Genomic DNA, 18,451 nt, shown 5'->3' on the forward strand with positions numbered 1-18,451 from the left:
CACCACACCTAGCTTTTTCCTGATTTTCAGTGGCATCCAAATGCAATGTATACAACTTCCTAGCACAGCTTCCTGTCCTGGTCCTCTAGCACCCCCAAGCTCCCAGGACTCTCCCACCCTTCTGTACCATATGACTGTCTTAACAATTGCCTTTATATTCAAAATAGGATAGATATACAGTTGCATTCTCTTAATTCAGTGAATAGATTTGTTCTAATAGTGTTTGTGGACAGGATATCATGTCTGCATCTTGTACAATGAATAACCACTAAGACAACAATATGCAATGTATTAAGTATTGAAACTGTGCTAGTAATCAGATTTGAAACTGTCTCATTGCTATTTGTTTCTCAATAAAATTATTTTTAAAACAACAACAACAACAACAAAAAAATTGCCTTGCCTGGCCACCAGTGCTCTGAAGCCCTGCTCCTCAGCTCATTCCCACCCACAGCCCTATGCTGGGTCTCTTCCACTGAGCAAATTCTGCCTTGAGCTCCACGCTGGACAGCCCATCCTCTTCACTTTCCTGCCACTTTCTCCTCAGAGAACAGAGGAAGTCACAGCAGTGACAAGGTCTGTGACTCCCCCCACATTAACAAATCTTACCACAGCTACTTTAAAGTCTCATTAACCATCTCATAGCTGTCAAATTTCAGAATGAATAGGGGCCACATAACCTATCCAATTACCACAGTGACTGGCTCACTTCAACAAGGTGAATTACTGGTTACAGATCTCAGTGAATGTATCCCAGTCCAGTTCCCTTTCCCCTATTTTATCCTGAATTTCCTAAATAGATTATTCAGATTAGTCCCCTTTCATTTTTTCCCATGTCCTTTTGACTGGGGCCATATTTTTCCAGGGTTCTGCCTGCCATCCCTGCCTTCACGTCCAGCTCTCTACTTTTTGACTCCCTCCTCATTGCTCTAAGTGGAGCAAACTCAGAGTGAACCTCTGTCTAGAACTCTGAGAAAGAATCCAGGTATTTCAGGAGAGCAGAATCTCTTTCTACTGCCAGGACTGGGAAGAAGTAACAAAAGGAAAAGAAAAAAATCTTTAAACAGAAAGCTGCCTGAGACACATGAAAACCTACACTGAGAACATTTCTTCCAGGTATTATCACCAAAAAGGCATTTTTTCCCCCTCAAGGAAACAGCAAGGTTCTGATCTAACCTAGAAGTAGATCCTTGTCTGATCCTGGAAATGGATCTGAACTTGAAGCTTCCCAAGCTTTCAGGCCAATCTAGCAGCAGGGGTGAGGGTGGCTAGGGTGCCCTGAATGGGAGGAGCTCTGGGCCCAGCCTGAGGCCCCAGGGCTCAGGGGCCCACTCAGATTGTGCCAGAGAGCGAGACAGGGGAACTGGGGTTTGTGAGCAATGTGGCTTCTGTTTCCTGTTTCAGCAAGGTTGCTGTGCAAAAGAAGGGCCGCACCGAGAAGGAGAACGTTAAGGGGCTGAGCCACGGGCTGAGGACTTGCACTTTACCCAGCTGCAGCACTGCTCCGCCAAGACCAGAGCCATGAGCAGCTGGGACTGACCGGGGCACTCTCCTGACCAGCCTAGGACCCAGAGGTAACTGACAAGGATGCTTCTGTGTCCATTTTCGGGGCCTCCAACTCGGGGTGGGGCAGAAGGTGCTCAGTCAGCCAATCTTCCCTGGCTGAAGAGGGAGTTACACGGGTGGGGTAGTTTAAGAGTACCAGAATGTGGGGTAACCAAGAGAGGTCCCTGTATTGAAGTCCTGAAGTACCATATGACTTGGGCTTTAGGCTACCTAGTGAGGACAGCCTCAATTTTTTTACTTGTTGTTTTGTTTTTTATAGACAGGCTTTCTCTATGTAGCTCTGGCTGGCCTTGAACTCACTACGTAGCCCAGAGTGGCCACCTCTTGCCTCAGCCTCCCAAGTGAGAGCCAACACATCCATCCAGGGCTGAGAATTAAATGACCTTTCACAGTTCCCTATTCCTGTCACATGAAGTTGCCTTTCTGGCAGCCAAGGACATGTCCCCTTCTTCAGTACACACGGAGACCTGTAAGAGAGGGTCAGACCCACACCTGAAGCCATACATTGTCTGGATCACAAACATGGACAGGAAGTAGGAGCAGAGATGAGGAGAGCCAGAGTCAGATGAAGAGTAGCACCTAGTCTCCCCCTGTGGCGGTGAGGGGAGCCCCTCCTAGCCAGTGTCATCTGTTCCCCTGGCCTCCAATTAACTAACAGATGCCAGAAAGCCTGTGGCCAGTGAGCTTTCCCCAAATCTATGAAAACCAGTTCCTTCTTCTCCTGCAGGATATCCCTGTCCAGCAGGCATCACACACAGCTTCTTATTTCAAAGTACATCAGAATGGCCAAGACCTCTCAAAAGGCTGGGTACAGTTTCACTTGGTTGTGTCACCCCAAACACTAGCAGACCTAGGGATCTAGAAACACACCCGTGTCTGGCCCAGTGTCTGGACCTGAAGTCGCAGAGAGCAGAGTAGCCATGCTCAAAGGACTTACAGACAGCCTAGGTCAAGTTCGCAGCCTGTCTTCTACCCACAGGCCTTCCTTTGTCACAGTCAGAAGAGAGGGTGATTCTCACCATGGGAGATCCACCTCCATTCCAAAGCCTGCGGCTAATGCTAGTGTGGGACCATGCAGGGCAAGGCTTCACACCACATTTTTTTTTAGTTTAGGACAGAGTCTACAGAATCCACAGAGTCTCACTACATAGATCTGACTCATAGTAATCCTCTTGTTTTCAACCTCCCAAGTGCTGGGATTATAGATGCGCACCACCACGACTAGTCTCAATTACTGTCTCAGCGGGCCCGGGGGGCAGGTGCCAGGGATTGAACCCCAGCAGCTGCACTCTGCCTAAGCAGGCGCTTTAGTGCACTGTGCTATCAGGCCGGCCCTTCGCACCACATTTTAATGATGTGATAAGGGTAGGCCTCTCTCCCCTCTTCTGGAACTTTCTGCTTGGCCTAATTGAGATGGTGATTGTATCCAAACCAGCAGTCTTTTCAGTGGAATAAAAGCCATGAAAGTGATTTTTGTCTCATCCCCTACACCTGAAAAACAATGTAATCGTTCAACAACAGAGGCTTGGGGAATGAGAGGAAGAGATCTAACATTCTTGTTCCTGAAAGCGCTAGTCTAGCTTGGGGCCTCTAACTTACAGCACCAAAAAGTCTTCAGTATCCAACACCAGGACAGGGATAATATTTAAAGCTTATTATTATAAAAACCTCACAGTTACTGTGCCATGTACCAATTTCACTGTGGGTAGTTTGTCATTGATTCTCAGAATCTTCCCAGGCAGGTGTTAGCCCCACTTTATAAATGAGGCAGCAATCTTTGGCGAGTCTTATATAATAACTTGTCTAACACACACACACACACACACACGCGCGCGCGCACACACACACACACGTAGACAGTGAAGGGGCCAGGACGAGTCCAGGGAGTCCTACTCTAGAGCCCAGGCTCTCCTCCACCATTTATGGGGCAGAGTGAGGAGTGGCAGCCTGTGAAGTGCCACAAATATAAGTTCTGGACTTGGAGTTCACATGTACTCTTCATTTAATCTCAAATCTCATTTATTTGAGCACTTACAATTTGACAAGAGTAAGTCCCTTAGAACCTTTTTTAAGTTTTTAAATAAGGAAAGTCAAAGATGCAATCTGGTGACCCTAATCCAGGAGGAGAGAGCCATTCAGAGATGGTACATACAGGTCAGACACTGACAACCCCACAGTCCTTCACCAAGTCGGAACTGCCCCTCCAACCCTGCCAATCCAGGCAGCTGACAGTGCCCAGAGTTTGGCCACATCAGACTTCTCCCACACAGTGAGACTGCCTCACCAAGGCCCCTAAGAAGGAGTGGTATGACCAGAGAAAGCAAGAGTCCTCTACAGAGCTCCAGATTGAACCAGAGTAGGCAGCAAGGTCCACATAAAGGTGCAGACAGGTGACTACCTGTGGAGTCTGTTTGACCTATAAATAAACCAGAGGGGCCAGTGCTGGCAAATGCCTGCTGGCCAGTGAAGCCCCAAGATACCTTCCTCTGACCTGCTCAGGAACTAAATCCCAGAGCAGCATGATGAGGTCACGGGTCAGAGCAGAGGCAGCAGCTGTGAGGGGGAGTACATCTTCCTTCATCAGTGCCGGTCTGATTCCAGTGGACAGTGTACAGAACTTCCAATGCTCAGAATCCAGCTCAGCCAAGTTCAACTCCAACTCATCAAAGCTACCAGAGCATTCAGGAGAATTACCAGATTTCCAGAAGGTAGGTGGGGAGGAGCAGGAAAGAGGGAAAAGCACAGAGAATTTAGGAAGAAGGGGTCAAGGCTTAGGCGCTATGTGGACAGCAGGTAAGGCCACACAGAGGGACATTAAGGCTGGTCTCCCTGTCAAGCCTCCCTCCCTGGGGACTTGTGTTTACTGCTTTTGCTTATTTGTTTCTTTGTTGTTTGTAAGAGCTTTACTGGGATATAATCCATGTGCTTACTGGTTTTGATGGCATAATATGTGCCTAAAGAAAGCAGACTTGGCACCAGGCTTAGTTCTGATACATGATACAAAAAAACCAAAAGTGTATTCATCTCCAAGATGCTCTGAAATGGGTTTCGACCGGCACCGGGCATGTGGCAGATTACTGGACAACACTGACTTGACCTGCTCTATATCTGAGAACCAAAGCCCAGTCCTGGATAGGTGGTAGGTGCCCACGGAGCACCATTAGGACCAAGGACTCTGGGTGGGTTTCCATCCTAAATCATGCCAGGCTAGGTTGCTAAGGGCCATCAAGGAAGCAGTGCCAGTCACAAGCCTAGTCACTTCCTAAGGACAATGAGAAGTGTCAGCCAACTGTTGTAGTAACAGGTAGGGCCAAAAGGGCAGTGAAGATGCCAATTTTCCTTGTGGGTTGAAGAAGGGGCCAGGCAGAGGGTCCACCTGTTTCTTTATTAAATCTAGAAAATGAACAAATACAAGCCAAAGAGGCTACATAAGCTCACTGTGACTTCTATCAGTTATTTCTCACGTCTCCCTAGACTTGTAGATATGGAAAGGTGTTTCTTCTGACAAAGAAGTGTCAGCCAGAGAAACACTTCAACCTCAGCAAGAAAGGACACAGATGAGAGAGCAGGCATTCGCTTTTATCAGACTTTATTAGCTCACTAGGGACTGAGCCTAGGAGTCCTGACTCCAATGTGACACCACTGTGTCCTCAGTTGTCCACCCACATAGATGCAGCACTCTGCTATGTCTGCGCCCCTAACCCCTCCCCATTTGTCCAGGGAGATAGTCATTTTTCTGCCCATCTTCTGACTCCTCCCTCTTGGCATCTGGCAGATTCAGGCAGCTATTCAAGGAGCTGGAAGCCAAACACAACAGGTGCTCGGGAGGGCGTCATGATCGGCCCAGACCCCAGGCGCTCCCTTGGCGCGGCCCGGTGGGCTGAGAGCTACGAGGCCAAGTGCGAGCGGCGGCAGGAGACCCGGGAGAGCCGGCGCTGCCGTCCCAACGTGACCACTTGCCGCCAGGTGGGGAGAGCCCTGAGGACCCAGCAGAGAGAGCAACTGCGGAGAGCTCGACAACTGCAGTTCTTCAGGAGGAGGAACTTGGAGGTAGAGGAGAGAGGCCAGGCCCAGTGTCTCCGAGCCAGGGAGCCAGGCCACTCCAGGAGGGCAGGCCGGGCAGCTGTCTTCAAGGAGTCTTTGTCTTGTTCCAAGAGGATCAGTTCCCCTGAACAGCAGGTGGGTCATGTCCGGGACACACTGTTCTGTGGGGGTGGGGAGAACCAAGAGGGTGAGTGGGCTCAAGGTCACCAACAGGCAAGTCATGGAAAGTCCTTTCTTCCCCAGCCATATAGTACAGTCTCCATTAGCCCCTTACTCAGGGGTTGTGGTTGCAGTGACTTCATTTGTTTAGCTCTTTTTTTTATACTGTACTTCCTTTTAGTAGAGAAAAAATAATTCCAAAACTCATTCCATAGCTAATACCTAGAATCAGTTGGATTCTGGCAATCTACACACATCTTCCACAGGTACCTCACAGCCTTCATTCGCCCATCACTCATCAGATATTTACTGATGGCTTATCATATGCCAAACCTGTACACAGGCCAATCCTTTTCCCCAAGACGCTGAAGTGTGTACACACATCTCACTCCTCTGTCTCCTAAGGCAGTTGCCCTCAGGCATCTCTCTTCTCTTGCATGCTCCCAGTTTAGTAAATTCACTCTGCTGAGGCCCCAGCAGGGTTAGGGAGCTTCCACTGGGCTCTGCGGGCCGCCTCTTCTGCTGTGTGGGTCAAAGAGGTTATAAATCCCCCAGCCTTCGGGACTGGTTTCGAGGAAGACAGTATTTCTGGCACTGGCATGGAGGCGGGGGTATCCCAGGATGACTCAGAGGGCCACACGACCCAGATCCCACACATGCTCAGTTCACAGCAGGGCTCCTGCTCCTGTGAGAATTTGGTGCCACTGCAACCAGACTGGAGGCAGGCTTACAAGGAACTCAAACATGGACGGCGATGCAAGCTCCACTGAAAAGGGGCCAGTGTGGAGGGCACACCCAGCAGTCTAACCTGTGACTGCCTTGTCCCGCTCCTGTCTGTGGACAGCTTAATCATGGCTCAATTTGTTTATATAAGTGAAAATTAATGTTCAATAAAAGATGACCACTACAAAAAAAAAAGAGCTCAAGCAGTAAAGTGAGCAACAGTGTACAGCTATCCACACAGAGGATGTTTCCCCACCTGCTCACCTCTTGCCTCCTGCTGTGCAGCCCAATTCCTGTCATAGAAGGCCTGGTAGACTGTTCCCGAGAGGAGCCATGCTGGCAAAAAGCAGGGTATGTGGAGGTGGCCTCAGCTGCAAACCACTGTGAGTGCGAGCCAGGCAGGAGGGATGGTCCTCTGGATTTCCCGATAATGCCTGGCACTGTGCTGTGCCCAGAGAGGGGTTCTGCTGGGATTCCTCACAGGGGACCTGACCTGTGCCGTGCGACAGCTGGTCTGAGGAAAGAGCCTGGAGCCTGACTGCAAAGGCAACAGAGGTCTGCTTTCTGTGGCAATGAGGATTCTGAATGCTTTTTTAGGAGGAAAAACAATCTGAACAAAAACCACCAGAAAATGCAATTACTAAAGAATCCCCCATCTATGAGTGGCTTAAAGTGTCACTGAGATTCACTGCTCACATCTGAATACCATGGACATTTCTTAACCTTTTAGAGTCTTGTTGCCAACATGGACTTTTTCAGTTTGTGAGAAGAAAATATAAAAGGCCCAACTAAACTGCTACCACCACTACACCCTATGACTCCCGGCTTTACCTTCTCTTCACAACGCCTCCGCCATCCCAAGCTACTCCTGAAAAGGAAGCCATCTGTAGAAGGTCCCACATGGACAAGAAGCTGGGATGCAGAGAAGCAGGGTCTGAAGCTGGGCTGCCCACTGCCCAGCACGGCAGGGCTACTTTGCATCAGCACACTGGCTGTGTGTGTGGCTGAGACTCAACAGGACTGCAGCGAGAGCGACTGCAGACAAGTCCTGCTGCCCATGTGCCTGGCCAGAGGAAGCCCCATGCCACTATATAGAGCAAGGAAGAGCAACAGCAGGCATCACCTGATGGCTTTGAAAGCCTGTGTGAGTCACTGTAGGTGGCTTGACTGCCAATATTATCTTAGTCCATTTGACTGCTAAAACAAATTAATGATAGATTGAATGACGGAAAACTTCTCAAAATTCTAGGGACTGGACATTCTAGAACATCAAGGCCTCAGCAGATGCTGTATCTCATGAGAACACTCTTTTGGAGGTGCAAATGGCATCCTTCTCCTTCACAAGGCTTAGAGCAGACATGGAGAAAACTTTCTCATAGCTCTTTTCAGAGGGGCACCGTCAACTTCAACAGGTCTCCAACATCACACATAACCTGTTTCCCAAAGTCTCTTCCTAACACCATCATGTTGGGCATTAGAACTTTGGGAGGGGGTAGAACTAGAACAAGTGAATTTTAGAGGGCCAGGATCACAGCACACATGATCACTGTTTCATCTTTCTGCAATCATCTGGTGTGTCTCCTAACATACTGTGGACAGTGGCTCCCAGCATCTCTCGCTTATTTTCCAGGTGTCAGGGACCAGTTGCAAGGTCCTCCCAATCCAGTATCATTCTCCCTCAAGCATCCACAGGGATCTGGCTGAGCACTACTCCTCACAAGCAGGAGCCCTTCCACCACGAGACTCTCCCATCACGAAGCCACCCAAACGCCACTGTGGTAAGAGCAGAGCTCCCTCATACAGCAAGGCTTGCACAGAACTCTGCCCTCACGTCCTGCTCACCAGCAGTGGGGAATCCCTGTCCCTCCCTGATGCCCTTGTTGCTTCCCGATGGCTTCTCAATCATCTTTTCCTCTATCTCTCAGGCACTCAGACAAAAGCAGAAGATGCACAGCCAACAATTAAGAATGATGCCAGTCAGCAAACCAAGTGAGCTCCTCACACTCCTGACCCTAGCCCTCTCACATCTCACCTACTCCTCTGTTCTAAATGTTGGGGGTGGGAGGGTACAGGGACTAAGTCCAGGACCTTCACACAGAGCTTCATCCTCAGTCCTTTCACTTTTAAATTTTGAGACAGGGTCTCACTAAGTTGCTAGTTGCTCAGACTGAGTTCAAACTGGCAATCCTACTGCCTCAGCCTCCCAGACTGCTAGGATTACAAGCATGCACCATGTTCAGCTCCTACTAAATGTTTACTTCTGTCCCTCTACCCAGCACATAAAGATAGCAAATACAACAAATATCCATATCTACCTTAATTTAAAAAGAGGAAACCTGCCTCCAAACCAAGAAGGGTCCCTGAAGCAACTGACCCACTCCCTCTACCTCCTGAATTGCTTGATTCCTTAGTCCATTTTTTTTCTCCCCCATCTTCTTTTTCCAGTTATGGAGTTGCAGTTCTGGATAAGGTAAGAAAATCCTTACTTCTTGGATGGCAAAAGTGTGCCATGCAGAGACGTTGGACCCACAGAGGCCCTATCAGACCCTGGTCAGAACACGTCTGCCCAGCCCAGGCCAGCCCAGGCCTTGGTTCTATGTTAAAGGATTTCAAGGGCCTACAGTCTTTTTGATACACGTTTTCCCCTCCTCTCTAGGAAATCATTCAGCTTTCTGAATACCTCAAAGTAAGTGACTTCTCCGCTCAACTTCTCCATTCACCTACCATCTTCTCTAGGTTAACCTCACCCTTTTATATTTTTCACTCCACAGGAGGCCTTACAAAGGGAACTGGTCCTAAAGCAGAAAATGGTGATTCTCCAAGACCTACTATCCACTCTGATTCGGGCCTCAGACAGCTCTTGGAAGGTAAGGGAGTGAAACTTTGAACAAAGCTCCTGGGCTTCTAGGTGTTCTCATCTTATTTTTCTTCTCATTCCACCCAATAAGAAAAGCACTGTCTGACCACTGAAGAGAGGGCTGGAAAGAAGCTAGAGGTGAGGGTGTTGTGCCCAGACCTTGAGGTCTAACAGGTCACAGTAAATACACGGGTCATTTTGCTGCTACACATAGGAATCTCAGAAGCAAAAGTTGTAATAAGGACTATTTTTTAATCTGTGCGGCTCTTTTTTCCAGTAGTTTATTTACACCACTAAATATGGTACATGTGAATGGTTTTGTATGGGATTCACATCCTTCCCACTGAAGTCCCCTGTGTCCACTATCCATAGACTAAGTGTTAGTGTGGGAGACACCCTAGAGAGAGGACAGCCCAAGCCTCTCCCAGGGTCCCGAGGAAGAACTCTCAGGAGGGCTAAGTGACTCATCCAAAGTCACAGAGCAAAGTTGCAGCAGACAAGGAACTAAAGCCAAGCTCTACGGTTAGCCCACTGATTGTAGGAATACTCATATTATGTTCTTTCTACTGAGCACAGGGCTAATGCAAGAAAAAAAGATTCTTGGCAAGGATCCTGATTTTTAAAGAGTACATGGTTTTCTAAGAGAAACCAAACAATACAACTGTGATAAGAAATAAATGTTTTCCTAAAAAACACTTATAGGAGACTTACAAGAAGGAAAGCATAGCCCCAGAAAGGGAGATACAAGCAAATACAGCTATAAAAGCATCTGCCAGGCAAAGGGAGAAAAAGAAACAGGATCCTAGGAAGGAGACAGGCCCAGGCAAAGACCTAGAGGCATGATAAATAATCCAGTGTAATGAGTCTCTAGCCGTTTTTCTCATCTCAAGACTTCTTTTGGTTCTTTGGTGGTTTGTTTTTTTGTTTGTTCCTTTGTTTGTTTTGGTCTTTGTGAGACCAGGTTTCACTATGCATTTCAAACTGGCCTTGAACTCACTCTGTAGTCTAGGCTGGCCTTAAACTCACAGCCATCCTCCTGCCCCAGCCTCTCAAATGCAAGGGTTACAGGTGTGTGTGCATTGCCATATCCAGTTCAAGATTTCTTTATACTATTTAATTATTAAAATTTGAGGGGCTTTGCCAGATAGCTCAGTTGTTTAAAGTGCTGCTTGGACAAATGCAGACAGGCGCAGGGGACTGTGGTTCGATCCCCAGCCCCACAAGCTTCACCAGCCCCGCCCTTAAGGCAGCCTGAACTAGGCAGGAAAAAAAAATCCTATAAAAATTCAAAATAATGGGCCTGGGGAGATAGCTCAGTAGAATAAGTGCTTGCCTGGTAAGCGCAAGGGCCTGAGTTCAATCCCTGGTTCCACAAAAAAAAAAAAAATAATTCAAAATAACTTTTTTTTTCAAAATAACTTTTTATATTTAACATATTAGCACTTATCATGTTAAAAATTGAACCAGAAATGCAGAAATATTTATTAATTTTAAAATAATAAGCTATCTCATGTTCCTACCAGTCTGGGAAGCACTAACCAGGTGTGGTGGCACACACCTTAATTACATATTCTATGAAAAATAATTATACTTTCAGAAATAGAAAACAATGAGGCATGGCACTGCCTTACGCTTTTGCCAGTCTTCCTCGTGTCTAAGTGAACGAAAGACAGCTAAATTCCTATACTCAGTTCTAAATTCAGTGTTCTGCAACATCTTCTCTTGGTTGAAATACAGGGAGAAAATTCAAGCTCATGTAGCCATGCAGCTGGAAAGGGGAAGACCCTGCAGGTCCCCAGGAGGGGTTGGGGGATCTGCAGGGGTCCTCCGAGTACACTTGGAAACCCATAGGTAGTGGGAGTTATGGGGAGTCAAGGGCAGCAAAGCCTAGAGCACCTGGGACAGGGAGGCAGAGCAGGACCACACGGCCCCAGGAGGCATCTCCCACTCAGGAAGTCAGTTTGACCTCAGATGGAGATGTAAAGGCAGGCACAGCACAAAGCCAAGGTTGAAGAGATACACAGGGCTTCCTGGGGCAGGGATGTTGCTCTCGTCTGTCATGTATGGGCCCTCAGTTTGATTCTCAGCATCACAAAAATACAAAATAAAAAAGTGTGCATTTAAATAAGACTCCCTAGCTAAGCCCTTCACCCTCACACCAGGCTGGTGCCAGGCTCAGGGGGCTGCAGCCAGAGCCCCAGCAGTGTGCTAGGGAAGTCACCTCCCCCAGCAGAGCAGGGTGCAGGCAGCTATGTGGGCCAGGTGGTTTCCGGTACTGAGCTAAAAGGAGACCAGCGCACTCATTTGTTCAACAGACATTTGATAAGCTCCTCCTCGCTGCTGGGCCCTGTACTTCAGGAAGAAAAATAAGTGGAGTCTTTGTTCTTAAGGAGCTTGCAGTCCAGCCAACAAGACTGAGACAGGATGAACAAACACCTCCAAAACCATTTAATAAGGCTACACGTGTGGGGTATACAATGTGACACAGGGAAAAGAGCATTGCTTTCCCGGAGCTGGACTGGGGAAGGGGACACTTCAGTTAGGTCATGAAGGATGAGTAAGTTCAGCAGTCCAGAAATCCAGTGGGATGGGGAAGCACAGAAAGGAGAAGAGTGTTTGAGTTAAGGGATCAGAAGGATTGCAGCCTAGGATTGGCCCAGCACGGATGTGGAAGAAATGGGCACCACCAAAGAAAGGGCCGCAGGCAGGTCTCTAGGACTCTGCTAGGGGACCCAATCTCACTGCTCAACTGTGTTATCTAAAGCTTAAATAATGAATGGACCCTTTGATTTATTTTTTTTTATTTTGTATGGACCCAATAAAAAGATACATTTCAATAATCCATGAGACACATGCTACTACCAGTCTGGGAAGCACTAGCCAGGTGTGGTGGCACACACCTATAATCCCAGCGTGTGGGAAGCTGAGGCAGGAGGGTCACAAGTTGAGCCCAGCCTAAGCAACTCAACAAAATAAAAAATAAAAGGGCCTGTGATACAGCTCAATGCAAAGGCCCAGGGTTCAATTCCCAGTACAGAATCTCTTGTACACAGAGACAGATGTGGCGGAAGGAGCCGTGGAATTATGCCTTACTTGATTTAGCAGTCTGCCCTTCTGTATCAGGCATTCACCTGAATTATAAGTGAATGACCGCATCTGTGTTTATCAGATTCCCTTCCCACCCCCAAGACCTGGCTGTGGGTGGGGCTGGAGCAGTAGAGATCTGTAATCCAGATAAACCATAAACCAAGCTCGAATTACAGCAAGCTTGGTGGCTGGCGATGGGGAGATTTACTGTGAGGCAGAGACTCTGAGGGAGAACTTCGCCACAGTCCAGTCCCCAGTTTCTCTGGCTGTGGTTTTTTTCTATCCTTCTTCCCATCCCTCCCAATCCTGACCCTTCACTTCCTCCTGCTCCCCAAGCCCTTACTGAGCCTCCAGCTTCCTGTTTTTAAGAAAAATACTCTGACATTCAGCTGAAAGCTCTTGTTTCTCCCAAAACAAGACAATCAGGGCTCTCCATCACTGCCTGAAAGCCTTGACTTCAGTAAAAAAGAGCGCCAGTGGTGGTGCTTGGGAAAAATAACTGGATAAATGTGGCCTGGCTGGGTCTCTGATGTCTGGCCCAGTTCACATTTTGTTTTTTCCATGTGGCCCCATGATTCAGTTCTCCAGCTTCCCATGGGGAGCTCACAGCAATGCTACTAGAATCCCAAGAATCCACAACCTCCACTGCCTCCAGCTCCACGTGGACTCTAGCTAGGCCTTTTGGATGCCAAAGGCTCTGGGATTCCACTTGGGACTTCCAGAGCTGGGTGCCTGGAGCTGGATCCAACCTTCAAAGCAGAAACAGCTCAGCCATTAGAGAAAGCTCAAAACTGAACAATACAAAGATGAGAGCAGGGTATTCTTGGGACTGCCAAGTAGAATCAAGATCTTGAGATGACAGCAGGGCAGGGGATTGGCTAGACACCCTAAGGAAGCTCTGCTAGAGTAGCGAGATAAGCTGTAGTCTAGTATTTATTTCTGTGGTAAGCAGGTGATGTTTTTGGAGAACAGTTCAGAGGTAGGGGAAAACCGAGCAGACGCAGAAGTTGAAGGCCTCAGACCAACACCAGGTGTGTATGATTCTGCCTTACGCCCTTTTCTACCAGGCTAACGGTGCCTGAGCCCTAAGCTCCCAGTGTGTCTGCATGGAAGGTCAACAGCAGGCTTGTGAGAAGTACATCTTCCCACACGCTAACATGGGGCTTCAGCAGGGGCAGACTGGGTTCAGACCAGGAAACTACACGCCCCATTTGTAGTAACTTGGCTGAAACTCTCCTGCCTGCCTTAGGGAGTCTGGAAAGTCAGGACTGTGTACAAGAGATTCTGTACAGGCTCCAGACTTGGGTGGCCCTACGCCCCCACAGAAGGGGCTATCATGAATTGTTTTGTATTGCAGCATGAATGGAAGAGTAATCTGGGGTGGAGCTAAAATGCAAAAACAGCTGGAAGAGGCAAAATATATTAAAGCCATACTATGAATCAGGGAGAAAAGAGCTATCCAAAAAAGGATAGGAGACTTGGGGGATTTTAAGAATACTGCCTTGGGCCTACTTTCTTTCCAAAGTCTAGCAAGATAATCTTCAAATTTGGTGGGTTCTGTTGCATTCTGCAGTGATAGTTTAGGCAAAGAAAAATGCATGGAATTAAAAGATGTGAACCAGAGAAGGTAGCAATAAGGCCAACTGCTTTCAGGACCTGTGGGCTGACAATGAGCAGGCCACTCTTTGGAATGTGGCCACTTTACCAGTTACTCCAAGGACCAGAGTAGAAGCGTTTACCGGTCTCCTTCATTGGTCCTAAAGCCCTATGGTAACTACATATCGCTGAATTGTCAGCTCCTTCTCATATGAAATTTTGGGAAAAACATTAATTTCAGGAGGCACTTTAAAGAATTGTCTTTGGCAAAGCTTTCTGCTTTTGCAAGACCTAGCTGAGTAATACAGGAAGCAGAAAGGGTGGGGACATGAGCGGGGCCCCTATGGTTAGAAGAATCTGCCAAATAAGACCAAAACAGGAGCTGAGCACACCACTTCCTGCCTCCCCTGCCCCCTCTCCTGGAGTCAGGCCGCCCTGAAAAAGAGGCCCTTCCTCTGTTCCCCCCATTACAGACCAAAGATGCAGGTTGGAAATGCTCTAACTGTATGACTAAGAGGGGTCACTGCATCCAAGGCCTAAAGAGAAGGAGAATTTCTAAACCCTACAAGAGTCCCACAGGGCTAGGTGGAAAAAGTCAGAAAAATAAGCAAAAAGTTACTACAGAAGAGGCCCATGGCCCTTTCCCTGGGGAACTTAACTATCCCTGGTATCGCTGCCCCTATATATGGATAGACCTAAAAAACTGGAAGAAAAAAAAAAAAAAAAAAAAAAAAAACTACAAAAAAAAAAACTACCAGGGAAAAAGGTACAAGTCTACATTCAGGTAGAGGGATGACAAAACAGCAAGGAAGTTATTACATTAGCTGCTCAGCTAAAATGCTGAGAAGTCGAAAAACAGAAAATGGCCCTTCCCGCCCACCATTCTCCACTCTTAGCCCTCCTTCTGCAATGTCAAGATGGCTTTAGATGCACACATAAAGCACTGAGTCTGACCACCCATCACCAAAGAAAAAAGAAACACCGTCAGACAGCCCAGACTGGCACACGAATCAGCAGACTGTGGCTTTCAGGAAAGCAATCTTGCCCTGTCCCCACCTATGCTTTAATCTCTCTCTTGCCTTCCATTTCTTGCTTTCTTACAGAATTTCCCATCTTGAGGTGTGTGTGTGTGTGTGTGTGTGTGTGTGTGCGTGTGTGTGTGCACGTGCCATATTAATGTAGTCAGCCGTATCTGCAGGATCCACAGCCTCAGGTTCAACCAATCTCAGACCAAACATAACTGAAAAAAAAAAATGAAAACCACCCAGAGTCTATTTTGTCTTTCTTCCCTCAGCAATAATGCATAACTATTTACATAGCATTTAGATTGTATTGTAAGCAATCTGAGGAGAATTTGAAGTATGTGGAAGCGGTGCACAACTTATACCATGTTTCATAAAAGGGTCTTGACTTCAGCACCCATGGATTTTGTCATTTTAGCAGGAGGGGGCTCTGGATACCAAGTGGATACCAAGCCCAGTGGATACCAAGGGGTGACCATATTCTAGAGCTGCCATAAAAAAGTACTATGGAGCGGAGGGTAGCTTCAACAGAAATCCATTTCCCACAGTTCTGGATCTAAATCTTGATCCAGACATCAAGGTGTCCCAGGACTGGTTTGTCAAGTGATCTGTTAGTGCAGGACCACTTTCACTGTGCCATCAGGTGCTCTTCAGTTGGTTTATCCTGCAGTCCTGAATTCCTGTCCATAGAGATTTCAGCCTGCTCTACAACTTCTATATCCACACCTGCCCACAAATGAAGCAAATTCAAAAGAAAGTAACGGGTTTAAAGAAATGTGTACTTTTATGAGGACTTAGTGCGGATACTGGAAGATGTACAGTTTTTTATTAGAACAATGGAGTGGGCTGGGGAGACAGCTTGGTGGTTTAAGTACCTGCCTGGCAAGTGCAAGGTCTCAGGTTCAATTTCTGCCAGCCCAGAAACCAGGTGTGGCTCCACACATCTATAATCCCAGTACTGGGGAGGCTGCGACAGGGGGATCACCGTAAATTCAAGCTGCATAGCAAGACCCTGTATCAAAACAAAAGAAAGGAAAACAAAACAAAAAGAACAGAGGAGTACATAAATTAAAAACTGCTAAGTGCATTACTTGTGGAAGAGGTATAGTCTGTCAGAATAAAAAACGTACGTAAAAAATTTGACTCATGATTACAGAAAAGTTAAATATATAATGTATTACCATAAAAAGATTTCTAATACATACCCAAGTTCTAGAACATACCCAACTGCAGCATTCCTGATGAGTATTTTTTTTTCCTAATGAGTATTTTTAAAGCTTAGATAGGAAACAAATTATCACATGAGTAAAATTTAGTGTTCAAAACTTTGAGATAATCTTCATCTGCTGTATCATCAAATAAGCTATGCTGCTATTAAAATATACATCAATATATCTATATATCGATATAGATCTACCTATCTATTTATCTATTCTTGAGCTGTGCATGGTGGCACACACCTGTGATCACAGCCCTCGGGAGGCTGAGCAGGAAGGACTGATGCAAGTTTAAGGCCAGTACGAACTTCATTCTGAATTTTTGAGACCCTGTCTCAAACTACAAAAAAAACCCCAAAAAAACAACAACAACAAAAAAAAAAAAAAGAAAGAAAGAAGAGTCTGAGGGTCTGCCAAATAGCTCAGTGGATTAAAGCGCCTGCTTAGGCAGACACTGGAGCCAGAGGTTCGAGCCCTCGGGCCTACCGCGCTGGCCCCGCCCCCAGGGCCTGCTGAGACCGCGATTGAGACTCCGCGTGGTGGTGCGCACCTGTGGTTCTAGTGCGTGGGAGGCTGAAATCTGGAGAATCACTATGAGTCCAATCTATGTAGTGAGACACTGAGGACCCTGTACTAAATACAAATAATAATAATAATAATAATAATAATAATAATAATAATAATTCTGGTCTTGCTGGACTAGGCTATATCTTAATGACTTCATTTTAATGGAATTAATCTATTTAAAGACTCGATGTCCAAATATGGTAACATTCTGAGGTAACAGAGGTTAAACTTTAACATACAACCTTAGGGTGAGGGGAGTTCAGCTTCTAGCAGGAAGCAAGAGAGAGAACACTCATTTTCTCCTCTAGCGTTGCCGGCCTGTACTTCAGTCAAGGTCCAGGTTCAGGACTGAGGGGACAGGAGTGGGTAGTGTCCAGGGCATGGGAGGATAAGGAAAGCTTGCTTGACCCTAGGCCCTTCCACACCAGGTACAGGCTGAGCCATCTGATAGAGAACTGGAAGGCAAAAAAGAGTTCTCTGGGAGCCCATCTGGCTCATCCTTGTCCTCCCCGAGTGTCCTGTGTCATCACTCCTCCTCCTGAGAGTTCCATCCCACAGTACCACCTTGTGTGGGGCCTTGGCAGGAGGAGCACCTCTCCAGAAGCACTCTGGCTTGTTTACTACCTTCTCCCTCTGCTCCAGGGACAGCTGAATGAAGACAAACTGAAGGGCAAACTGAGGTCCCTGGAAAACCAGCTCTACACCTGCACCCAGGTAAGCTTTCCAGTTCATGAGTCCAGAACTGAATGAAAATGCTGGAGCCTTAGTCCTCCTCCCTGAAATGCTCCCACTGACACAGCTCTGGTGTGGCCACTCTTACTTTGGTACCCAAATTGCTGTAACTCTCTCCAGCTTCCCCACTTCTCCCAGTACCCTTCCCTGTACATGCTGGGAAAGAATCACAGCACTGAACACTTCATCAGCTATAAGGGAGCCTTGAGAATACCCAGCTGTAGGAACAGGCCCCTAGTAAACACCACCAGCCAACCTTCACAGATCCTGGTTTTTGTTTTACTTTTTGTTTTTTGCTTTGAGACAGGGTCTCTCTGTGTAGCCCAGGCTGGCCTTGGACTTGGAGCAATCTTCCTGCCTCAGTCTCTTAAATGCTGGAATTACAGGCATGTACCAGCACACCTAGCAGGTCCCAGTACTTGAACAGATTACTTGGATATTACAAGAAAGGTAATATCCTCTGAGCTTTGCTTGCTTGCTTGTTTCTGGTAGTGGGAATGGAACCCAGGGTGTGGTGCACGGCTGGTAAGCACTCCATCAGTAAGCTGCACCACTAGCTTTTTATCTTACTTCCTTCTGGGAGCAACTGGAAGGTCTGGCTCAACTGTCCAGGCTGGCCTTGACCTTGTGTTCCTCTTGCCTAATTAAGCCTGAGCAGCTGGAATTACAGTAGTGCATCACTGCACACAGTTAATAAGGAATTCTTGAAAACTGACTTTCATTCTGTGGGCAACTTTTTCCTAGTAGTAACCTCTGGAAGAAAGAAAGAGTGTCACTTGCCTTTTCGGGACATTAATATTCAGCTTCAGTAATCTCTTCATTTGGCAGAAAGAAAGAAAGAAAGAAAGAAAGAAAGAAAGAAAGAAAGAAAGAAAGAAAGA

The 18,451-nt window shown here is 47.1% G+C and overlaps 1 protein-coding gene across 4 annotated transcripts in view; it reads left to right on the forward strand.

The window, feature by feature from the left end:
* The first annotated feature begins 1,367 nt into the window (after positions 1-1,367).
* Traf3ip3 (TRAF3 interacting protein 3) overlaps positions 1,368-18,451 on the forward strand; it is a 28,123-nt gene continuing 11,039 nt past the window's right edge. Inside the window, exons 1-8 of one of the 4 annotated variants that reach the window (XM_023701172.1) lie at positions 1,368-1,574; positions 5,342-5,745; positions 8,123-8,270; positions 8,418-8,481; positions 8,938-8,962; positions 9,149-9,178; positions 9,264-9,359; positions 17,481-17,552. In XM_023701172.1, the coding sequence (XP_023556940.1) occupies positions 5,401-5,745; positions 8,123-8,270; positions 8,418-8,481; positions 8,938-8,962; positions 9,149-9,178; positions 9,264-9,359; positions 17,481-17,552 (780 nt within the window). In that variant the 5' untranslated portion in view covers positions 1,368-1,574; positions 5,342-5,400. Of the gene's footprint in view, positions 1,575-4,043; positions 4,275-5,341; positions 5,746-8,122; positions 8,271-8,417; positions 8,482-8,937; positions 8,963-9,148; positions 9,179-9,263; positions 9,360-13,259; positions 13,468-17,480; positions 17,553-18,451 lie in introns of those variants that run through there. The other 3 variants (XM_004641156.2, XM_023701171.1, XM_023701173.1) reach the window with 3 other exon arrangements.

Source organism: Octodon degus, unplaced genomic scaffold (assembly GCF_000260255.1).
Source record: "Octodon degus isolate 3935 unplaced genomic scaffold, OctDeg1.0 scaffold00131, whole genome shotgun sequence".
Classification (NCBI taxonomy): domain Eukaryota; kingdom Metazoa; phylum Chordata; class Mammalia; order Rodentia; family Octodontidae; genus Octodon; species Octodon degus.